The 21,271-nt window shown below is 32.1% G+C and overlaps 1 protein-coding gene, 4 non-coding genes and 1 pseudogene across 5 annotated transcripts; 5 read left to right on the top strand and 1 right to left on the bottom strand.

The window, feature by feature from the left end:
• Nucleotides 1-6,482: 6,482 nt before the first annotated feature.
• Nucleotides 6,483-6,678, top strand: LOC125843406 (U2 spliceosomal RNA). The gene has a single exon (XR_007444004.1). It is a non-coding gene; the product is annotated as a U2 spliceosomal RNA (small nuclear RNA).
• Nucleotides 6,679-7,073: 395 nt separating this feature from the next.
• On the bottom strand, nucleotides 7,074-7,144 carry TRNAG-GCC (transfer RNA glycine (anticodon GCC)). The gene has a single exon. It is a non-coding gene; the product is annotated as a tRNA-Gly (tRNA).
• Nucleotides 7,145-9,853: 2,709 nt separating this feature from the next.
• On the top strand, nucleotides 9,854-10,019 carry LOC125843433 (U2 spliceosomal RNA; annotated as a pseudogene).
• Nucleotides 10,020-11,236: 1,217 nt separating this feature from the next.
• Nucleotides 11,237-11,432, top strand: LOC125843420 (U2 spliceosomal RNA). The gene has a single exon (XR_007444018.1). It is a non-coding gene; the product is annotated as a U2 spliceosomal RNA (small nuclear RNA).
• Nucleotides 11,433-12,142: 710 nt separating this feature from the next.
• Nucleotides 12,143-12,338, top strand: LOC125843409 (U2 spliceosomal RNA). Its single transcript, XR_007444007.1, has one exon. It is a non-coding gene; the product is annotated as a U2 spliceosomal RNA (small nuclear RNA).
• A 3,976-nt stretch (nucleotides 12,339-16,314) lies between these two features.
• On the top strand, nucleotides 16,315-17,524 carry LOC125842211 (defensin-like protein). Its single transcript, XM_049521459.1, has 2 exons — nucleotides 16,315-16,436; nucleotides 17,169-17,524. Exons 1-2 carry the CDS (start codon nucleotides 16,373-16,375, stop codon nucleotides 17,333-17,335), a joined length of 231 nt encoding a protein of 76 aa, XP_049377416.1. The 5' UTR covers nucleotides 16,315-16,372; the 3' UTR covers nucleotides 17,336-17,524.
• Nucleotides 17,525-21,271: the final 3,747 nt, after the last annotated feature.

The raw sequence follows: 21,271 nt of genomic DNA, 5'->3' as shown, positions 1-21,271 counted from the left end.
AAACGAGGGACAGTTGTTGACACCCAATTTTGGACCTCCCCGATATAGATTAATCATCGAGCTTTTTCAATTTCAAACGATTTAAAATAATTAGTTTTATAAAATTTCAAAAATAATAATAATAATAATAATTAATTAATAATAACATAGTTTGCAAGTCATTTTTATCACTTTTTATAATTTTTAGATAATATATATGTTTTGCATAATTATGTATACAATTAGTATATTTTATGATTATTCGAAAGTCGCCTCAAAAAGATTTTGTTTTAATTAAATATTTGGTTAATTAATTTAATTAATACTTATATTTTTTTTTCTTTATTAATAAATAATTAAATTAATTATTTTATTTCGTTGAAATTAAGAAGCTCATTAATTAATTATATGAATTCGTCTTATCTAAATTTTAGTCGAGTTCTCTAAATTATACTCAATTTGGCTAACTTCTTAATTTCTATGGCCATAATTGCAAATCATGTGGCTATTTTCTAGTCCCTTTCTTACCAATTCATTCAATTCTTTTAAGACCAATTTTGGGCCTTGCTTTAAATCTCCAGCAGCCCATCCCTTTTTAATTCCAAATCAGCCCACCACTCCATTCAATTTCAACCCCAACATCAGTATAACAACAACAACAGCCCACCAACAATACACCAGCAATACAACGTACAAACGACCCCCACATTCTTCTTCTTCTCCTTCTTCATGCGTGACCAGACGAAAATGAACCCAAAAGCAGACCAGCGAACTCAGCCCAGAAACCGGCAGCCCACCAAAATCGATCCAGCAGTAGCGCGCGTCTCTCTCCTCTCGACGTGTCCCTATCTCCGCGATTCACTCGTCTTTGCCAAGATCGGACGACCCTCCTTCTCAATCTGTTGGAATTAGTACTAGTTGGAGCTAGCAGCCTTATCTCTAAAAAGAGATTTGAATTTCGAATTTGAATAAAAGTTGGCCCCCAATCCCTCCCGTTTTCCCCCCTTCACTCAGTCTTAATCTTCGTCTATATAAACCAATTTTTTATCTTCATTTTAGAGGGGAGAAGGAGCAGGTAGTAGAAAAAGGAATACAGTAAAATTACTAGCCATATACGGTTACATACAAATACTTAGGAAATAAATCTTGAAATCATAGAGGCTAAGAAAGAGATTTGCTTAGTCTTTTCTCGTTTGCTTCTGCTTAGTTTCGGAATTCTCAAAATCGTGTTTCATGGTGAAAAGCTTTCGCTCGGTTCATTAGTCCCAGTTCCTGCTCCAAAAAAGGTACTCCCTTTACCATTTTAATCTAGTTTGTTTAGTTCCCTATTTCTGTGTGTTGATTCAATATTACTATTTATTTATTTTTTATTTTTTTTATTTATTTATTGTTTTGTTTCTATCTCTATATTGAGTGCTATGTGTTTGGTATAATTCTACTTGAGTAGTCTAGTATCTCGAATGATTTGTTTAGTTGTCAACTAGTTTATTTTAGTCTTAATTTGATTATATGTATGACTCAAATATTAGTGTAAATCTGCTAGTTGGACTCATTTTAGATCCTATATTAGATGATATGTGCTTGATTGTTCTTGGGGTTAACATTAGACTAGTCTAGAGTATCATGTTCATAGTTAAGTTAGTATGTTAATATGATTTGTTGTAAGTGTGCTTGAGTTTTGTTTGTTTCTATGTCTCTTCTAAAAAAATTTAAAAAAAAAAAAATCTAAACTTTTAAGAAAGGGGCATTTCTTTTCCTTACATGATAAATCCGTTTAGTTAAGTCCATGTTTTAATATGCTTTTATCATTTTATTTAGTCAATTGTTATAAATAAATAAATATATATATTATGTAAACATATATATATAGTCCGTGCTTTATATATGTAAACATATATATATATTATTTAGTCCATGTTATATATATATATATTATGTAAACATATATATATAGTCCGTGTTTTATATATGTAAACATATACATATATTATTTAGTCCATGTTATATATATATATATAAATGTTATATATATATATATATTATGTAAACAACTTTACTATAGCTACTGCCTCTTCAAAATGTTTTGCTCTCTTATCTCATTCTTCTCAAAAGAAGTTTTGAAGTTTATTAATAGTGAGGATAAAATGTCTTTCATTTTAAGTTGAGTAATGTGATAAGATTACGTCTACTGGATCACCCTAGATTTGATTGTTATGTTGTAATTTGTTTATGTTTGAGTTCAAGTATTTGCTAATTCAAAATCACCTTTGTCAATTTTATTATAAGTAGGTACTAATTTATTTTTATGTGTTTTCTTTCTTATGTGAAATCCGTCCGAGTTCACCATGAACTCTTATTCCCTCTTGCATTTTGGGAGAGCCGCAAAGGCTCGAATTCCTCTTTTTGAGTCGGACAGCCGTGAATATCGATGAATAGGTCTTGGAGTTGAAAGCATTCGAAGCAAAGAAGAATTGAAAGATTGGGCCAAAGGCCCACTCTTTGCACAAAAAGAAACTTGTATTTTGTTATTTTGAGCCTAATCTCATTTATTGTAATTATTATTATTTGTTAGTTACTAGGACAGGTACAAGGAGACAAGGGTTGGGCCAGAGGCCCAAAGAGAAGCAAAATTCAAAGATTAGTTTAGGACAGGTGTTGAATATTGGGTCTTTGGTCCCAAAACGAAATAGGTCCAAATGTTGGTCCAGGCGGATAGGAAAACCAGATTTGGGCCCAAGTCTCTTTCCCTCTTTGCTTTTTTATCGTGTTTATTTACTTACCAATATTTTCCACTAATCTTAAGGTAGAAAATTCAAATCCCCGAAAGATATCCATTTTGAATTAATCACTTAACGAAGTTATTCGTCTTTATCCGACTTAATAAATAAATAAGTAATTTTACAAAAAATACTTCACTTAGATAATATTTCAATATTCTTCTCCCTTAAAATGGTCCTAACTATAGAAATTGTGCAATTCAATTAAAGTCAAACAAATTTAGCCAAATAGTTAACCGTCGGATAACCGCATTAGCGGGTGTTCTAGGTGCTTTCAAACCCTTCCTAGAACACTAATATGAACCCCCGAACCCCCTCATATTTTCAATTGATTCCCTGTTTTAATCTATTGAAAAAATAGTTTTCTTGATTTTTCTTTAAAAATTAAGTGGCGACTCTTGAACCAATCCAAAGTATATTTTCCTAATAAAACATTGAACGTAAATCAGTGCATGAGCCTATGCAAACAGGTTTTAAAATGTCTCCTTGTTTTAAATGTCACTCGATGACTTGAGTAGGAGCTTTCCCTTTCTTTCCCGTCTGTGCTTTCCTCTCCTTCTTTGCCTTCTTTGAATAAAAAAGGCCAGGAAGTCAGCCAAAGGGTAAGCCAGTACGGTACCCCTGTTTACTAAGAAACTTTAGGGTGGATTCTAACGAAGGGGGGTGTTCATATCTAAGTCCTATAACCATGAGAGGGTAGAATAGAAAAGTTGATAGGCACTCATGCCCCGACATTGTCATTGTATACTCCCGCTCCTCCGCCTTTGAAGGCTGGTTACATCCAATGTCTCCTACAAGGCTGCCTTGCTCAAGTTGCCCTCTCATGGTTGAATGTGAAAAAGAGGCTCAGGGAAAACATCCTATACTTGGGATAAGTGAGCACAAGAGTTTGGATCCATTTCGGGAACGTAGAATGTAAGAGAAATTCAAATGTGAAAGAATTGATAAGGGGAATAGAGATGATGATAGAGACTACATTCAATATAAAAGAGAAAAAAAGATTTATCCCCCTATTCAACTACCCATCCAAGAGCATTCAAATTGATTCCTAACAGGAACAGGATTGGCAAATGGAACAAAGGATTATCTCGGACCTAGACCGAGGTATTGATGGTGATTAATAACAATCAAAGTCGTAGGTGGGTATTCAAATAAAGGGGCGAGGGTCGAAGCGAGCGAGTTGGTTTGTAAGGGTATACGTGTGCGAGCATGCTATTCATGAAAGTCTTTTTCTATGTGTTGGTGTTCTATATGACCGACATAAGACTCGACTTGTTAGATATTACGGACGGAAAGAAAATCCAGGATGACGGCTTTCAAAAGACGTCTCTAGAGTCAATAATTTCATATGAGGAACTACCATTCATTCCCTTTCAAGATCAGTCGCGGTCTTCCAAACTTTACCTAGAGCCTATAGCAGTACGAAGTCGCTTACGCCGAAGGTCGATTGAACAAAAGAGATTCGTCATTCCTGACCCTGCTTTAAGAGATAGGGACGGAGGCAATCGGAAAGGCTTTTTAGGAACGAGGCCCCCCCTCCTATGTTGTAAAAGGGACCCTCTCTTCCAGATCCTCGCTTCTATGAGCCAAATCACTCTCATACTTCTTTTCCTTTCTCTCTCTGCTATCCCCTGAGCCCCGCTAGTATGCCTCGAGAGCCTGAGAATTGCAACGCACTATTCGATCCAGCCCCAATCTACTTTCCTCTTCCGAGATGCCTAATGGAAGACGGAAGTCAGACAAGGCAATGACAGATTGTGGGTCAGATCAATCCATNTTTATGAAAGTTTCAGATTCTCTGGCATGACCAGCTGGAATAAACCAGAAGAGATTAGTGAATGTACATCGAAAAAGAAGCATATTTCTAGCATTTGTCTTCATAAGTTCTTCAAGTCCCACACTGACTGGAAACAGAGATTTTATGTAACAAATGGCATATAAAATTTCCCGGCATTACGTTTAATATCTGATATGTGAGTCATCGATTCACACGATATTAACTCTATTTTTTCACCACAGTAGCTTGCTATTGGGACTTCAAGTGTCACCTTGGTGTTGCACTATTGCCTTGGCCTGGCACACCCCACCAATTCTAGTCCTAAGCTTTTTTGGAATTAATTTACTCTCATAATTCTTCATTTTATATATCTCTAGAAATTAAGTATGAGATTTGCATTTAGAATATCAATCATCATATTGAAGAACAATATTTCATTAGTATTATCTTTAATTAAGAATCCTGTGTTGCCTTGGCATATGGAGAGAGCTCAATCATCCTGATATACCAATAGACCACTGGTGCTTGATGATTTTAATATTCCATTTTGTTTAATCGTTAACAAAGTATATGTCTAAACTATTTGATATCAATAAATTGAAAAATGTAATGTCGAGATGCCAGTTATTAAAGCGGTATGTTTCATTGAAAAATTAATTGCTTTAACATACATAGTACATATAGAGGTGTCTTCGACGCACTCAAATCCTGGGTCCGACTATCCTATCCAAGAATTTCATTTTCATTACATTGATGATATTTATAAATTGAAAATGTAACTTATTGTTTGATTTCTTGATATAAAATTAAATTACTATAAAAGGACAAATGAAGGAAAATACTTGCCTTGCTACCTCACCCACAAAAAATGCTACAACACTCCAATACTTATTAGCTAGTACCATAATATTTAATATTTAATCGGTAAACCTTCCTATCTAGGGTCATGTGTTTTGTAAGCTAGAGTTGTTTCATCTTTTGTCTAATCACTGCCCCCCTCCCCCCTCAACCTCACTCTTCAAGGCCTTAATTCCTCTGCCTCTTCTAATTTATGTTGCCGTCAACCTCTCACGCCTCCTAACTGGCGCATCCGCATACCCCCTCTTCACATGTCCGGCATATATTTCCATGCCAAAAAAACAATTTTTTATAGCCAATAATAGAGAGGTATATGTTCTTCATTGAGCACCCCATCCAACGGCAGAGCTAAACGGAGGGAAGGAAATCCCGTCCGTTGAAAATTTATACTACCTAAACATTTTTGTAAATATTATAATTCTATATAAATCGTTGAATCCCTTTGATAAAAGAAATAAAACTGGAGGGAAGTAGCATAGAGGAGTCAAAATAGCTTTCAAATCACATGTTTAAATCCCATACGTGACATTCGTTTTCTTTTTAGTTCTCTTGGTGTAAATTCCTAATTCTGCCACTGGTCCAATCACGACTAGTCTTACAATTATGTATATAAAATGTTCCTTTTCTTTGTAGCAAAATGTTAGATCTTTAGGCATTGGAAAATTATATGTTCAACTGAATCTTAAAGAATTACACTAACTATAAATGNAAGTATGTCTTTTCATTGTTTAGTAAGTGTCTTTTAAATGAAAGGGTGTGTCATTTCATTCTTTGGTTATCACCAGTTTTATTTAAATCGAACGTCACAAATTAGAAGAATGATCTTAATTTCTTTGTCTCTGCAATTGTTTCCTTGTTGAACCATCCTTCATAAATTATGTTGTTCTATATATCAATAAAAAGAGACTAGATAGTCTAATCATATAAATATATAGTACTATCATTAAATAGTAAAACCAGAGAAGAGATTACTAGTGAATCTTGTCTCTTGGAAAAAAGTATAGAAACTCTTCTAGTCCCACACTGACTGGAAAGACAGATTTTATGTAACAAAATGACATAAAATAGTGCGGCATAACACATGGAAAAGCATACCTTTCTCGGCCTTTTGGCTAAGATCAAGTGTAGTATCTGTTCTTATCAGTTTAATATCTGATATGTGAGTCATTGACTCACACGATATTAACTCTATTTTTTGAGGGGGAAGGTCCACCACGGTAGCTTGCTATCGAGACCTTCAAGTGTCGCCTAGGTGTTGCACTACTGCCTTGGCCTGGCACACCCCACCAATTCTAGTTTTAAAAACCTTTTATTTCATAACAGTACACAATTTGTCCCTTCTAATATTAGGCAGTTTGATCCATAAAAGCTCTCTCTCTATGTTCCATTCCAATGCACATTTGAATTAAAATCAGATACTAAACTATATATTAGCTATAATTCATAAAATCTTGAGACCAGTGTTAAATGGTGACCCTATATATACAGTCTTACCAGAGTCAATTATAGTATATGACCAAATATATAATAACTCGATTCCATGTTGTAATCTCTAATGACATTTAAAAATAATAATGGAAAAAGGAGAGGCTCAGATGTGCTGTTTTGTCGTCTTATTATCAGCTATGGTGAAGACCCAAAGTTTTCATATTTGCACAATTATCTTCATGGCACTCGAATAATGCACCAGCCGGGAATCGAACCCGGGTCTGTACCGTGGCAGGGTACTATTCTACCACTAGACCACTGGTGCTTAATTATTATAGCTATCCAATGTTGAATATGGAATCAAAATTGGGGTGGATTCAATTAGTGCTACTAGTAAGGATGATCCATCATTCGAGTCTTAGAATATCACAATCGATGTTCCAACGATTGTTGCACATTTTACAAATGAAGATTTAGAGTTGTCGCCTTCAAGCACATTTGCACAAGTGGAGGAAGGTTTGGTTTGTATATTTGGAAACTTGGCATAGGGAAATTTCCTAATTGGATACGATCTTGAGGACAATAAAGTCTTTTTTGCCTATAGATTGCACTAAGTACTAAGGTCGTTACAAGTAACTCAAATTTTATTGATCAATTCTTGATATCTTATGTACTCTTTCTATCTAATGCTTACTGATGGAGATCTCATCTTTTTAATGTGTTCAATGTAAGGAAAATGAAATCAAGAAGTTGCATTTACAAAATCCTAACATATTCTTAATCTAGTCCCCCTTATGTTTTTTTTCCGTATATTGATCTTTGTTTCTTCTTTTCTTTATTTGTATTATCGAGACACACGAAGAGTTGGTCATATGTGTGATTTAAATTTAAAAGGTTTCATAAGAGAGCTTTAGTGAACAACAAACACTACGCAACATTATAACTGAAAAGAATGACGGATAATAACAAAAAAAAAGAAGGCATAGATGCTAGAATTGTCAAACTACTTTTTGATATGAAGAAAGATTTTGAATAGTGATAGACTTGAAGTAGATATCAACAAGTGTGATGCCTCTCTTTTGTTTAAAGAAAAAAGCTCATGGATATTGATAGACTTATGAAGTGGATATCGACAAGATCTTACAAAATTATGTATTAATTTTGTTTTTCCTTTTATTTTTAACTATTAAAGTCGTAATGATATGTGTATTGTATTATTTCTTTCTTTCTTTTTTCTTTCTTTCTTGTGTATCTTTATGATGCCTCTTAAGTTTAATTTTATACAAACTTCTGATTGGTATAAGTTTATAATTTCTTGCAGTTCAAATTAGTATTTTAAAATGCTAGAGTGAATCCTAAAGAGATACCACTTCCTCACGTATTTATCTTAGTTATGGTTAAAATTCTGCTTAAGTATAAATCAAATTTAAAATTTATAACTATTTTCTCTTGGTTGAAATTAGTAACTTAATTATGTTGAAAAATCTGCTAATTACTAATCAAGTTTTAAAATTTATAATTGATTGCTTAAAAGAAATAAATCTTAATGATTAAAATATATTCTTTATTGGTGTTTGTTATGTAAGTTATAAAATCTATTGAGAAATATGCTTGCGTGAAAACTTTTAAAAAAAATTATATACACAAAAAAGAAATAACTATATTATTTAAAATAATTGAGACATAATCATTGTTATAGATATTATAAAGAAATGGTATAACTTACTTTTTCATCATAAGGTCAAGTTGTATCAATGTCATATTACTCCATATTAATTGTTTATTATTTTTCTACAAAATTCAATTCATTAAATATAATTACGATTCATATTTGGTTAGAGAAGGGTGGAAAAGATCGAAATGAATAAAGTCAAATTTAATAACGCAAATGAATGATATAAAGTATTAACTAATATTAGTTTGTTTTATACTGAGGGAATTATAAATTAGTGTTAGACTTATCATAAAAATTTAAAATAAGAAGATGATGTGTGTATATGTAGTCGAGTATAGATTGTATGGATAAATAGATACGTAGAAGTTTCCACAATTAAAACATTAGTCGCTATTTAATTGTAACTATTACTTATTTACATTAAAAGTATATTAATTATAATAAACAAACCCAATATATCTAATCTATTCTTCAAAGTATATTTATTTATTTCTTCTTCTAATACTACTTTTTTTTACTTTGAAAAATTGTGTATTTATGTTATTTATTTTGAAATCGTTATAAATTACAAGAATGTTCTTTCACTTCTAGTTAGCACTAGTATTGAATTGATTTTTATTTGAGTTTTATTAGAGTTACAAATATCTATGGACTATAATCTCTGGAATTCATATGTAAACAAAGTTTTGGTAGAGGTTTTGAAGTTTGGGCAAAGTGGACAACCACTCCTTCCTTTTGACCTATGTGGTCCATTTTGCTCAAGCTTCAAAACCTCTGCCAAAACTCTGTCTACATCTGAATTCCAGACATTCGACCACCGAATGAAACAATACTCTTCTCCTAATCTTCAGCTGCTCTTCTGCATTTTTGTTAGTTCGAGCCTTTTGATTCTCCAACTGGTCAAAAAGATTAAGAACAATAATACACTGAGTCTCACTCAACATAAATTCTTCCATTATCAAGTCTGAGCTTCTAATTATATCTAAACTTCCAGTAAGGTGATTCACTTAAACTTGTGAAAGTCGATTTAGTAGTTGAATCCTTTTCACCAGCATCAACAAGAGAAACAGAAGAGGGTGAGTCCAACAACTCTTCATCACTTTCTACCAAATGGGTCCTCATGTAGGTTTTTCAATTCACGATTTTGTGAGATCCATAAGACAAATGATTCTTGCTCCCTTAATCATAAGTTTCATCAATCAAGATTTAATTAATATTTTTTTAGGAAAAAATGGAAGTATATTGATATCATCACGATCTTAAATAGCAGAGAAGCTCTTCTAGTCCCACACTGGCTAGAAAGACAGATTTTATGTATCAAAATGACATAAAATAGCGTGGCATAACACATCAAAAAGCATACCTTTCTCGGTCTTTTGGCTAAGATCAAGTATAGTATCTGATCTTATCAGTTTAATATCTGATATATGAGTCATTGACTCACACGATATTAACTCTAAAGATCCACCACGGTAGCTTGCTATTGGGAACTTCAAGAGTCGCCTTGAACTATGATCCTATATATAATAATCTTTTAGGATTCGATTCCCATCTTGTAATCACCTTCCCCAAGCCAAAACTTTTTTAGAAAGAAAACAATATAGAAAAAAGAGAGGCTCAGATGCACTATTTTGTCGATGCACCAGCCGGGAATCGAACCACGATAGCCGGGAATCGAACCCAGGTCTGTACTGTGGTAGGGTAGTATTCTACCACTAGACCACTGGTGCTTCATGCTATATCTATCCAATGTTGAATATGGAATCAATACTGGTAGATTCAATTAGTGCTACTAGGAAGGATGATCCATCAAAAGACTTTTTCGTCTATGTTACGAATCTTAGAATGTCACGATTGATGCTCCAACGATTGTTACACATTTTACAAATGCGGATTTAGAGTTGTCGCCTTCAAGCTCATTTGCACAAGTGGAGGAAGGTTTGGTTTGTCTTACAATATTGCTTGCAGATGAAATTGCTATATCTGGATATGATCTTCTGGACAATAAAGTATCTTTTTTTCCTACAGATTGCACTAAGTACTAATGTTGTTAAAAGTAATTCAAATTGTATTGATCAATTCTTGATACCTTATGTATTCTTTTTTTTTTTTTTTTTCCTTTTCATATACTGATCTTTGTTTAATTTCTTCTTTTCTTTGGTTTTATTATCGAGACACACGAAAAGTTGGTTATATGTGTGATTTAAATTTAAAAAATCGAGCTTTTTTTTTTAATGAACAACTAACACTACACAACATTTATAACAGGAAAGAATGAAAGATTAAAAGAAAAAAAGAAGGCATAGATGCCAGAATTGTCAAACTAATTTTGATCAAGCAAAAAGCTCAAATACAAAGCAAGGGATAAAGGGACAAACTTACACAAATACACTAAATGCATAGACTCAAGGGAGGAAATGTTGAATAAATGAAGAAAATCCTTCGACGAATCAAAAAATAACTCGAAAACTTTGTTTCAATGGCCTTAATTTTGATAGATGGACTTCTTAGAGTCCTTCTAATTTGCCAGTTTTATCCCAGAAATCTGTATGACGAATCGTATTTTGTATGAAATGTTTCAGATCAGCTTGAAGAGATTAGTGAATGCACATCGAAAAAAGAAAACATTTTTAGCATTTGTTTTTGGAGAGAAATGTATAATAAGTTACCACACTGCCTAGAAAGAGAGATTTTATTTAACAAGTGACATATAAAATAGCGCGGCATAACTCATGGAAAAGCATACCTTTCTCGGCCTTTTGTCTAAGATCAAGTGTAGTATCTGTTCTTATCAGTTTAATATCTGATATGTGAGTCATTGACTCACACGATATTAACTCTATTTTTTTAGGGGGAAGGTCCACCACGGTAGCTTGCTATCAAGACCTTCAAGAGTCGCCTTGGTATTGCACTACTGCCTTGGCCTGGCTCACCCCACCAATTCTAGTTCTAAAAACTTTTTGTTTCTTAATAGAACACAATTTGTCCCTTCTAATATTGGGCAGTTTGATCCATAATGCCATTCCAAGTTGGTGAATAGTTTTATAATACTATTGAATTTGATTTACCATCTTGTAATCTCCAACGACATTTTAAAATATGGAAAAAGAGAGGATCAAATGCACTATTTTGTCGGGTATTAGACAAGGTGTGGATGGATCCTAGTTCTCTACCACTGCTCCTTTTGATGATTTAAGAATTACATGTTCCATAGTTATAGCAAAGTTCCACATCTAAACTATTTCATAATAATAAATTGAAAATGTAATAAAATTTTCCATATAAGGATAAATGAGGGAAAGTACTCTCAATTGTATCGACATCAGTGAGGAGACAATCCATTTATGATTCCGGACTTCTCTAGTAAAAGAAAGGATCAAGAATGCTGTATATTTCAGGAGGTTAGATTAGTTGGGGACGAACAAAAGAATTGCTTCAACCAAAATTGTTTGAATTAGCCCTAAAAAAGTCATTCAGGTTCGTTATCAATTAGGTATCAGTGAAAAGATAAAAGAATCAACTAAATATCAAATCGATCAAATTGAACAAATAATAGGTCAAGATCATGTTATTTATTGGAAATTGAAGAGGGAAGAACAAGCAGACATCGAATGATATAAAATAACCCAGCATAACGCTTAGAAAATCATACCTTTCTCGGCCTTTTGGCTAAGATCAAGTGTAGTATCTGTTCTTATCAGTTTAATATCTGATATGTGAGTCATCAACTCACACGATATTAACTCTATTTTTTAAGGGGGAAGGTTCATCACGGTAGCTTGCTATTGGGACCTTCAAGTGTCGTTTAGGCGTTGCATTACTGCCTTAGCCTGGCACACCCCACCAATTCTAGTCCTAAAAACCTTTTGTTTTATAACAGTACACAATTTGTCCCTTCTAATATTGGGCAATCGTCACATCAACCTGTAGGTAGACGGTTCGAGTCACGGCAAATAATGAAGAAACTACAACGAAATACCGAGTAAACCATAGTTTGTTCTAAATGAGAAAACATCATGTCGACAAGAGGAATGATAAATTACGAACTGATTACGGGATCTAATAAAAAAAACAGGGGAGTTTGAACGAAATAGTATTCGGGACCATATAATTAGACCCATTAAACTCGATGAAAGAGGTGAATCATGGAAGAAAACCTCCTTTGAATAATAACAACTAAACAATCATAGAATACTTTTATTTGATAGTTGAATAAACATAGACTTAGCTCCTTATTTCAGCTAGCTAAACAGGACTCAAACAATATTTTTTTTTAAGCTCATTATCTTCACTACATAACTCAAACTAAACATTAGACGACCACAATAATGAAATAAAGTTGAACAAATATCAAGTCCTATTAGAAGCTAAACAGAACAAGTCTCTTCATAACTAACAGACTCCAATTTATTTTAGTGAGCACATTCAAGATGAGAAAGTAACAGAAACACGAAGGTAAGCTTAAAACTCGAATTCACACATTTAACTTAAAAACGGAGAAAGAATGGCACGATGCCAGCCACTGATTATTGATGCAGATCCAAGAGAGAGTAAACTATGACTGAAGAAACATCCAAATATAAAAAAATAAAAATAAATTCACAACTATGATATGAAAAACTTATAGACCAGGAACAACAACAAACAGGAACCAACATCCCGAACACCAAAGTATACACATTTACATCATACAAAATGAGAGATACAGAGAAGGGACGTTATATACCTTTTTGGGGGCAGCGAATGAGACAATGACGAGCAAGGGACGAGCAGCGACCTCCACACAGATGCGAGACGCGAACAACGAAACAACAAGTTCGACTAAAATCTCGACCACAACTGAAATCGAATGGAGCGCTGGCCGTGAAATAGGACAGAAAACTAGAATCCCCTATCTTCTATGCTTTCTTAATGTATTTTGTATGTCTTTTTGACTACTCTACTTAAGGCACTTTTAATATTTTGTTTTGCTCTAATCAAAATTTTCAACTCCCCAAAAATCTCCCTCCAGTGAAGAACAAACAAAGATATATATAAGGGAGAATGGGATTCAGAAGTCGGGGGAAAACCGACCTAACTTCTAGCAAACAAAGGCCCAATTCAAAATTCAAAAATCCAAATCTTTCACCGATTTGGACAAACACCCTTTATCTAAAAATTTGCCCCATTCCGGAAAAGGAAAAGAGAGATGGACCGCGGAGATCGATCTCTTGTCCTTGACGAGCAACGTGGCCTCATCTCACGCATGGCAAGAACGACTTCGCGCTACTGCCAAAACGAGATTGCAGGTGCCCCTGCTGTACGGATCGAAAGGGACGTTGGAGTTGGATGTTAACGTTGGAGTGGATGTTAACGTTGTGAATGGATTTCGTGTGTTTTTCGTGTAGATCGACGTTGCTCGGTGTATTGGTGTTTGGGACGTTGGAGCTATTGTTGTCTATGGGTTCTCCTTTTGGGAATAAAATGGGGCTGGGTCAGTTGTTGTAGGCGCTGATGCTGTTTTGGGCTGGGAATGTGGGCTGAAAGATGTTTTAAAAAAAAGGCCCCTTGGTGATTATTTAAATAAGCTATATGTAAGGTTAGAGAATTGTTAAAATTGCAATTTCAAAAGGGCTAAATGGATTACGATTATAACCATCTAGAGTTAAAACTTAGCCAAATTGAGATAATTGGTGAATTCGGTCAAAAGCTAAATAAGATGGATTTATATAAAATTAATTAATGAGTTTCTTAATTTTAACGAAATGAAATAATTATTTTAGATATAAACAAATAACTCAAAAATATAAGCATTAAACTAACTAACCCAATTAACCGGCTAATTAAGTAAAAATTAAAATCTTTCGAAACGAATTTTGAATACTTATAAAATATACTAATTATATACATCATTATATATATATATATATATATATATATATATTATTTAAAAATGATAAGAAAAGTGACCAAAACTATTTAATATAACTTGCAGACTATATATATATTTTTTTGAATTTTTATAAAACTTATTACTTTAAATCGTTTAAAATTGAAGGAGCTCGATGATTAATGTATATTGTGGAGGTCCAAAATTGGGTGTCAACAGGTACCAATCTTCAATCAACCATATCAAAATATATGTTTTCGGATGGAGAAGTGCTACTGTGTTGCGGACATTTGGGTCGTTGTTGTTATGTATTTAGGACATCCAAAGGACCGTTTGGAGTATGGCCTCAATCTAATGTCATTCTGAAAGAATTCGTTTACACAGAAAGTTTGATCTTTCCAAATTTAATTAGTTAGGAGTATTTGCCTATGTATGATCAAGTCACTTTTCTTTTTAAGGTAATAATATTGTTACAACCTCATTTGTGTTAGTATTCTTTTGCTCGTAAATATCGAATGAGACTCATCTTATGTACTCGAACAACATAATACGAATAGTAAACGAAGAAAGAAAAAAGTCAGTTAAGACCAAGCGAACGCTGAGTTCAGAAGATGGATAGCATAACCGAAAAAACAGAGAGGAATAGAGTATGAAGCAGAAATGCAACCATCTAATGTTAAGATCGACTAGATGATTGCGTTTGCTTGATATTAACTTTCTTTACCAACTTGTTGGTGCAGCCAAAGTGTCTTACCGTATTTGATCCTTATAGAAGGCATTTTGCTCTTGTCCAGACTCAGGGGCGGCTCAACGTAACTGGGGCCTAAAGCGAAATTTTCTTTGAGGCCTAAAAAATTTATTTAAAAATTATTTTTCTAATTGTTTAGATGCACATTATTACTTCAACTTTTAAATAGATGATTTATTTGAGTAATTTTTTAAAAAAAATTAATTAATTTTAGGTAAGATTTTATCAATTCAATGCTGAANTTTCACATTTGCACAATTGTCTTCATGGCACTCAACTAATGCACCAGCCGGGAATCAAACCCGGGTCTGTACCGTGGCAGGGTACTATTCTATCACTAGACCACTAGTGCTTTGATATTATAATACTTTCTTTGTTTCAATTTATATGCCACTATTTTAAATTTATGTGCATTAAGAAACTAAGCAAGTTTATTATTCTTCCCTTATTCACCCCATATTAGTTTTCTATATTGGTCAAATGAATATTTTCAAGACTAATAACTCATAAGGGTAAAATAGAAAGATTATTTTAATTATTTATGTATTGATTTTATGAATGACAAGTATTACGAGTCAATTATTTATAGTAAGGATGACATATAAAAATGAATGGAGGACGTATATTTCATCTTCTGTACTTAGCAGCAAGGTACCACCCCTAAAATATTTTATATCAATAAATTGAAAATGTAAGTTCAAGTGTAGTATCTGCTCTTATAAGTATAATATCTTATATTAAACTTTAGTTAAACTTACCAAAAAAAATATTTATAGTAACTCGACACGGTATAGTCACTATTAAAATATTATTATTTCTCCACTAAAAAATATTCAGCTGCAGATATTTTGATTAAATCGGTAATAAGAGAAAAAATTAGGAAATTTTCATTATTTTAGTGAGACTTTATTTTTTATCACCCTATATTTTTTCATTAAGCTGATTCAGTGAAAAATGAATAGAAAAATCATATTCTATTACATTAATTTTTCACTGATTCATGTAAAAAAAAAAAATATTTGTTTGTAGTAGTTACCCGACCCCACACAGATCAAATTTAGCCATGAAAAACCCAAACCAATTGAACATGGTTTCCCAAACCCAAACCTAAACGAATCGGGTTGTATTTTTTTACCCGATCCGACCCGACAACTGAGTATCTATAAAAAGGCCCCTTCTAGTTCTAGTTTACTCTCTACTTCTCAAATTAAATCTCATTTCTCCCTTCTCTCTCTAAAACTCTCTCTCTATATATATAAATATGGGAAACTCCCTACGTTTGTTTGCTACTTTCTTCCTTGTAGCTATGCTGCTTTTGGCCACTGGTTTGTCTTTCTTTTTTTATCAACTTAATTGTATTTTTTTTAGGAATAAAAGTTTAAATTTATCATCGAACTTTGATGAATGATTATTTATATCTTCTTCTTTTTCTTTGAAAAAAGACTCATTTATGCATGTCGTTATTTGTTAACTTAAATGAATAAAATTTTGAACAAGTGATATATATGAGCTTTTTTTTTAAAGTGTGATGATATATTTGAAATGTTTTTCTTTTTAAAAAATTATTTAATTAATGACGTGGCTAAATCATAATTGACCACGTGTATAAAATGATTTTTGCAAAATCGAAATTATTTTCAGTTAACAAATAGTGGCAATATGGATGAGTCCATTCTCAAATGGAAATGCATAGATGAGTTAAATTTTTAATGAGCGTATAGATGAGCCTTTTCTTAAAGTTTGATGGCATATTTGAGCATTTTTCCTTTAATTAATGACGTAATTGAATTATAATTAACCATGCATTAAAATAATTTTGCAAAATCAAAATTATCTTTCATAAAGAAATAATAACATGTATGAACTCTTTCTCAAACGAAAATAATAGGAATGAGCTAAATATTTAAGGAATGATATAAATGGAGTTTTTCTCAAAATTCAATTTGAATTTTTTTTTCCATATCAAAAACCATATGTGTAACTTGAAGTCTATCTTATCTTAAAAATAAAAATGACATAATAATATAAAAATAATATTTCAAACTTTTATTATACAGGACCAACAACAAGTGTAGAAGCAAGGACTTGTGAGTCGAAGAGCCACCATTTCAAGGGGAAATGTCTTAGCGATACCAATTGCGGTTCCGTTTGCCATACCGAAGGGTTTACGGGTGGCAACTGTCGTGGCTTACGCCAACGTTGCTTCTGCACCCGAAACTGTTAATAGAAGAAAATGATCTTTTCAGAATTATCGCTTTAATTTTACCCTTAAGTGTATGCTCTATCAATAAAACACCTATTCTCATATATATGGTTGTACGTTATGTTGTTTTATTTTCTTTGTTAAATATTTTGTATTTGATATGTATTGGCTTGATAAATTCAGACTCGCATTACAATAATAATAATAATATGCTTTTTTTGAATGTTGTTCGTCTGGTCAATGATTAATTTGGCGTTATATTAATTATATTTTTGTATAACTATTTTTTCATATTAATTTTTTGTATTATTACTCATTTTTTCAGTGGCCTTTTTTTTATATTTAGTTTACGTAGTTTTACGCAACTTTGGATTACTTTTTTTATATTCGATTTATGTAGTATTATGCATTATTTTGGTGATTACTTTTTTATATTGTATTATAAAACAAGATATACGTAAATCTTAAGCTATTTTTATTTCTACTTTTACCATAATAATTTTAAAAATAAAAGAAAAAACAATTTTAATTTATCCAATACACTTTTTAGTAAAAAGGGGATGCATGGATTATTAATGTTCATGCATTCTATCCTCTTGCCAAATGTTGATGGTATCTAAACACATGTATTAAGATGGACACCTGTTAATCAATGGGAAGAGCCTCAAGCTATGCAAAAAAAAAAAACTATATATTTATTTAGGTTTTCAAAAGTCTCAATCGATCTCTTTTTGAGTCTATAAATAATCATATAAATTTGTTTAAAATTAAATAAATAGACATACAAGTGTTATATAATATAAAATATATAGGATGTCAGATAGAAAATAAATTATTGTGTAGAATAATAAGTATGACGCATGTGTCTGTTTGTTCAAGTTAAATGACTTTTTTATATATAAGCTAGTCTCCTATCTTCATTTTTCTCCTTTTAAGTATTACTTATATTATCTTTTTTTGTGTTTCTTTTGTCATGTTTTGATTTGACATAAAATTTTAAAAAGAAACAAAGCTTTTGAATCTTGCATTTTTAGAGTAAAAATATATTAAATATATCAAATGTCCTTGAATTTTATGATTTTAAATATGTTAATGTAAAATTTAAATTAAAAAATTATAACAAAACATATTATTTTCCAAACGAATAAACAAATTATTTATTAAAAATATCATCTCTACTTACATAAAATCTAAAAAAAAAAATTAGAATTTTAGATTAGTCCAATGTACGCCACGTAATCATTGAAAATGTGAGTGGCAACTTTTGTAGGTTTGTGTAAACCGAATGCCTTTCTTGTAAGAAGAGGTTGCACGAAACTCTTTAAGAGTGCTGCCAATAAATCTTCTTGAATTTAGTGATTGCTTTTATAAAACGATAACTCGGTGCATAAAGTATCTCTCGCTCACATATAAAAGTGGTAATAGAGTGGAGCGGGTCTAAGACTATATGGGTTGAGACTTGAGAAGGTTTTACAATTGTGGTGGAAGGTAAATTTTTTAAAATTAATATAAATTACGGATCTATACAATTTTATGCGAGTTTAAATTTAATTTTAATTTTTTCAGATGTCATAAGAATGATAGAGCAACCTTCAAGAGTAAGAATATACAAAGCTCATGATAAATTCATTATTTTTTATTCAAACAAATATTAATGGAAAGTTTCTTTAAATTCTAATTCAAGATAATAAATTAAAATGATTCAATCAAAATTAATAAAGTTTCTAACATGCTTCCTAATTGACTTATGAAAAAATAATATTTTAAGTCATTATCTATTATATTAAATATTAATTTAATGAAAAATAAATTTATTTTTAATATTAAACGTAATTAAAAAAATAAAAATTGAAAAAATTATCCGGAGCAAGTATATGCTGATGGAGTGGGTTGAAAAAGAAAAAACTTATATATATATATATATATATATATAAGGATTTCATTTTTTTGTTCCCAATGCATCCATAAAAAGTGATTTCACTTTTTTATTGGATCCGTATCAAAATTATGTATTTTACTATATAAGAAGAGTGAATAAANAAAAAAAATTTTTAGTAAGATTCTCATCTAATATGGGACGGAGAGAGTAACAATGTAACTTTATTAATGTTGGGCCCGGGCGCTGCCCGGGCTTTCTTTACTAGTATATATATATATACATATAAATATTTTATCACGCACCCTAAAATATTGGAATTATTTGATTGGAAACAAATTATTCTAAAATTGTTTAATTTCTGGATAAGTTATTTTGGTATAGATTATTTCACTATGTATATGGGATTACTCATTTCACTACTATGACAAAAATGGTGGGATAAATAATCTAAGAGCTACCAATACCTCCAACCAAATATGAAACAAAATAATTCTACATTTTATCCTGAAATTATTATATCTTAAACCAAATGACTCCTAATGTTAAGCCAGTTTCGGTCCTTCCATCTGCCTCTATCTCAATAGCTTTCAAAATCGAGTGATTTGATTAGCTTATATCGGAGGATGGTCTAAAGCAGGCCCTTGCTATCAGTCCAACCAAGGGCACCCCTTCCTAGTCCACTTAGTCGGTTGAGTAAACAAACCTGGACCACTGGCCGACATAGTGAACTAATTTATGATCGTTTAACAACATTTTTCAACAAAGCAATGTCGATATCACATAACACCGCCTCAACTAACACACATCCGCCTTTAATTACCCCCATTATCTTCATATCCTAAACTCGCCTCTATATCTATAAGATTGATCAAATATTTTATCACCCTGAAATATTGAAATTATTTAGTTGGGAACAAATTATCCTAAAATTGTTAATCTTTGGATAAGTTATTCTGGTATAGATTATTTCACCATGTATATAGGATAACTTATTCCATTACAATGACAAAAATGGTGAGACAAATAATCTAAGGGCTACCTAATACCTCCAACCAAATATAGAATAAGATAATTCTACATTTTATCTTGAAATTATTATACCTCAAACGTTAAGCAATGTCGATGTCACGTAACACCGCCTCAACTAACACACATTCGCCTTCAGTTGTACCCCTATTGTCTTCAAATCCTAAACTCGCTTCAATATTTATAAGATTGACAAATGTCTAACCCAAAACATATTAGCAAATGTCAAAGACTAAAAAATTACTTCAAAAGCAACTCAAAAAAAAAATCCTCTTATGTGTTGTTCTGCTGTAAAATATCTCACAAACTAATTTTCTCTTTATCATAACTTTAACATATTACAATGAATGAATGCTTATCAAAATAATAATAGTAGAGCAATCGCCTGTATTATAGGTAAAAATAAATCTTTAATAAGAATTACGATTTTTGTTTGACGTCTAGATGTTGAATCCTCTTGATTTTTTCATATATTTTACTTCTCTATATTTTGAAACTCCTTAAGCTACATCACTAAGACCATACAAACATATAAATGAAAAAGTAAGGAGGCAAACATGAAGGTGATATAAAATCTCAACCAACTCCTATCGTTAGAATCAAGTAGCTTCCAAGCCCTCTCTGCAGTTACGGAGTTCTTCTTGGTCTAATCTCCGAAATAGAAGGTCAGTTGACCGAGGAGTTAGTATACATTCATGTAAAGATGCTCCTTTGATGCTGGAGTAGGAGTTGTCCACCTCATCACCCCGAAGAACAGTGGCTCTGTTGTTTTGCACGCCTACAAAGAGAGAATCCAAAAGTATTGAAGCTCACTCGAAAGAAAGAGCAATCAACTATATACCTAACTCATGCCACAGGAATTCCTAGACACAGAGAGGAAATAAGCTAAAATCTCAACCAAACAAGGCATTGATCCAAAGACACTTGCATGACCAAAAAATATCTATCAGGCAACGGATCAAAAAGTAAACACGACCATGGCAAGAAATCAGGATCAACAGATAATATTGACCAGAATACGCAGGGTAACAACAACATATCCTAGAGAGGGT

This window comes from Solanum stenotomum, chromosome 10 (assembly GCF_019186545.1).
Source record: "Solanum stenotomum isolate F172 chromosome 10, ASM1918654v1, whole genome shotgun sequence".
NCBI classification, from domain to species: domain Eukaryota; kingdom Viridiplantae; phylum Streptophyta; class Magnoliopsida; order Solanales; family Solanaceae; genus Solanum; species Solanum stenotomum.
The sequence above is the reverse complement of the archived record's forward strand: the minus strand, read 5'-3'. Positions and strand labels throughout refer to the sequence as shown.

Coding starts and splice junctions, on each gene's coding strand:
- LOC125842211 (XM_049521459.1), top strand. CDS start 16,373: ATGGGAAACTCCCTACGTTTGTTTGCTACTTTCTTCCTTGTAGCTATG. Junction 16,437..17,168: donor TATGCTGCTTTTGGCCACTG/GTTTGTCTTTCT, acceptor TTTATTATACAG/GACCAACAACAAGTGTAGAA.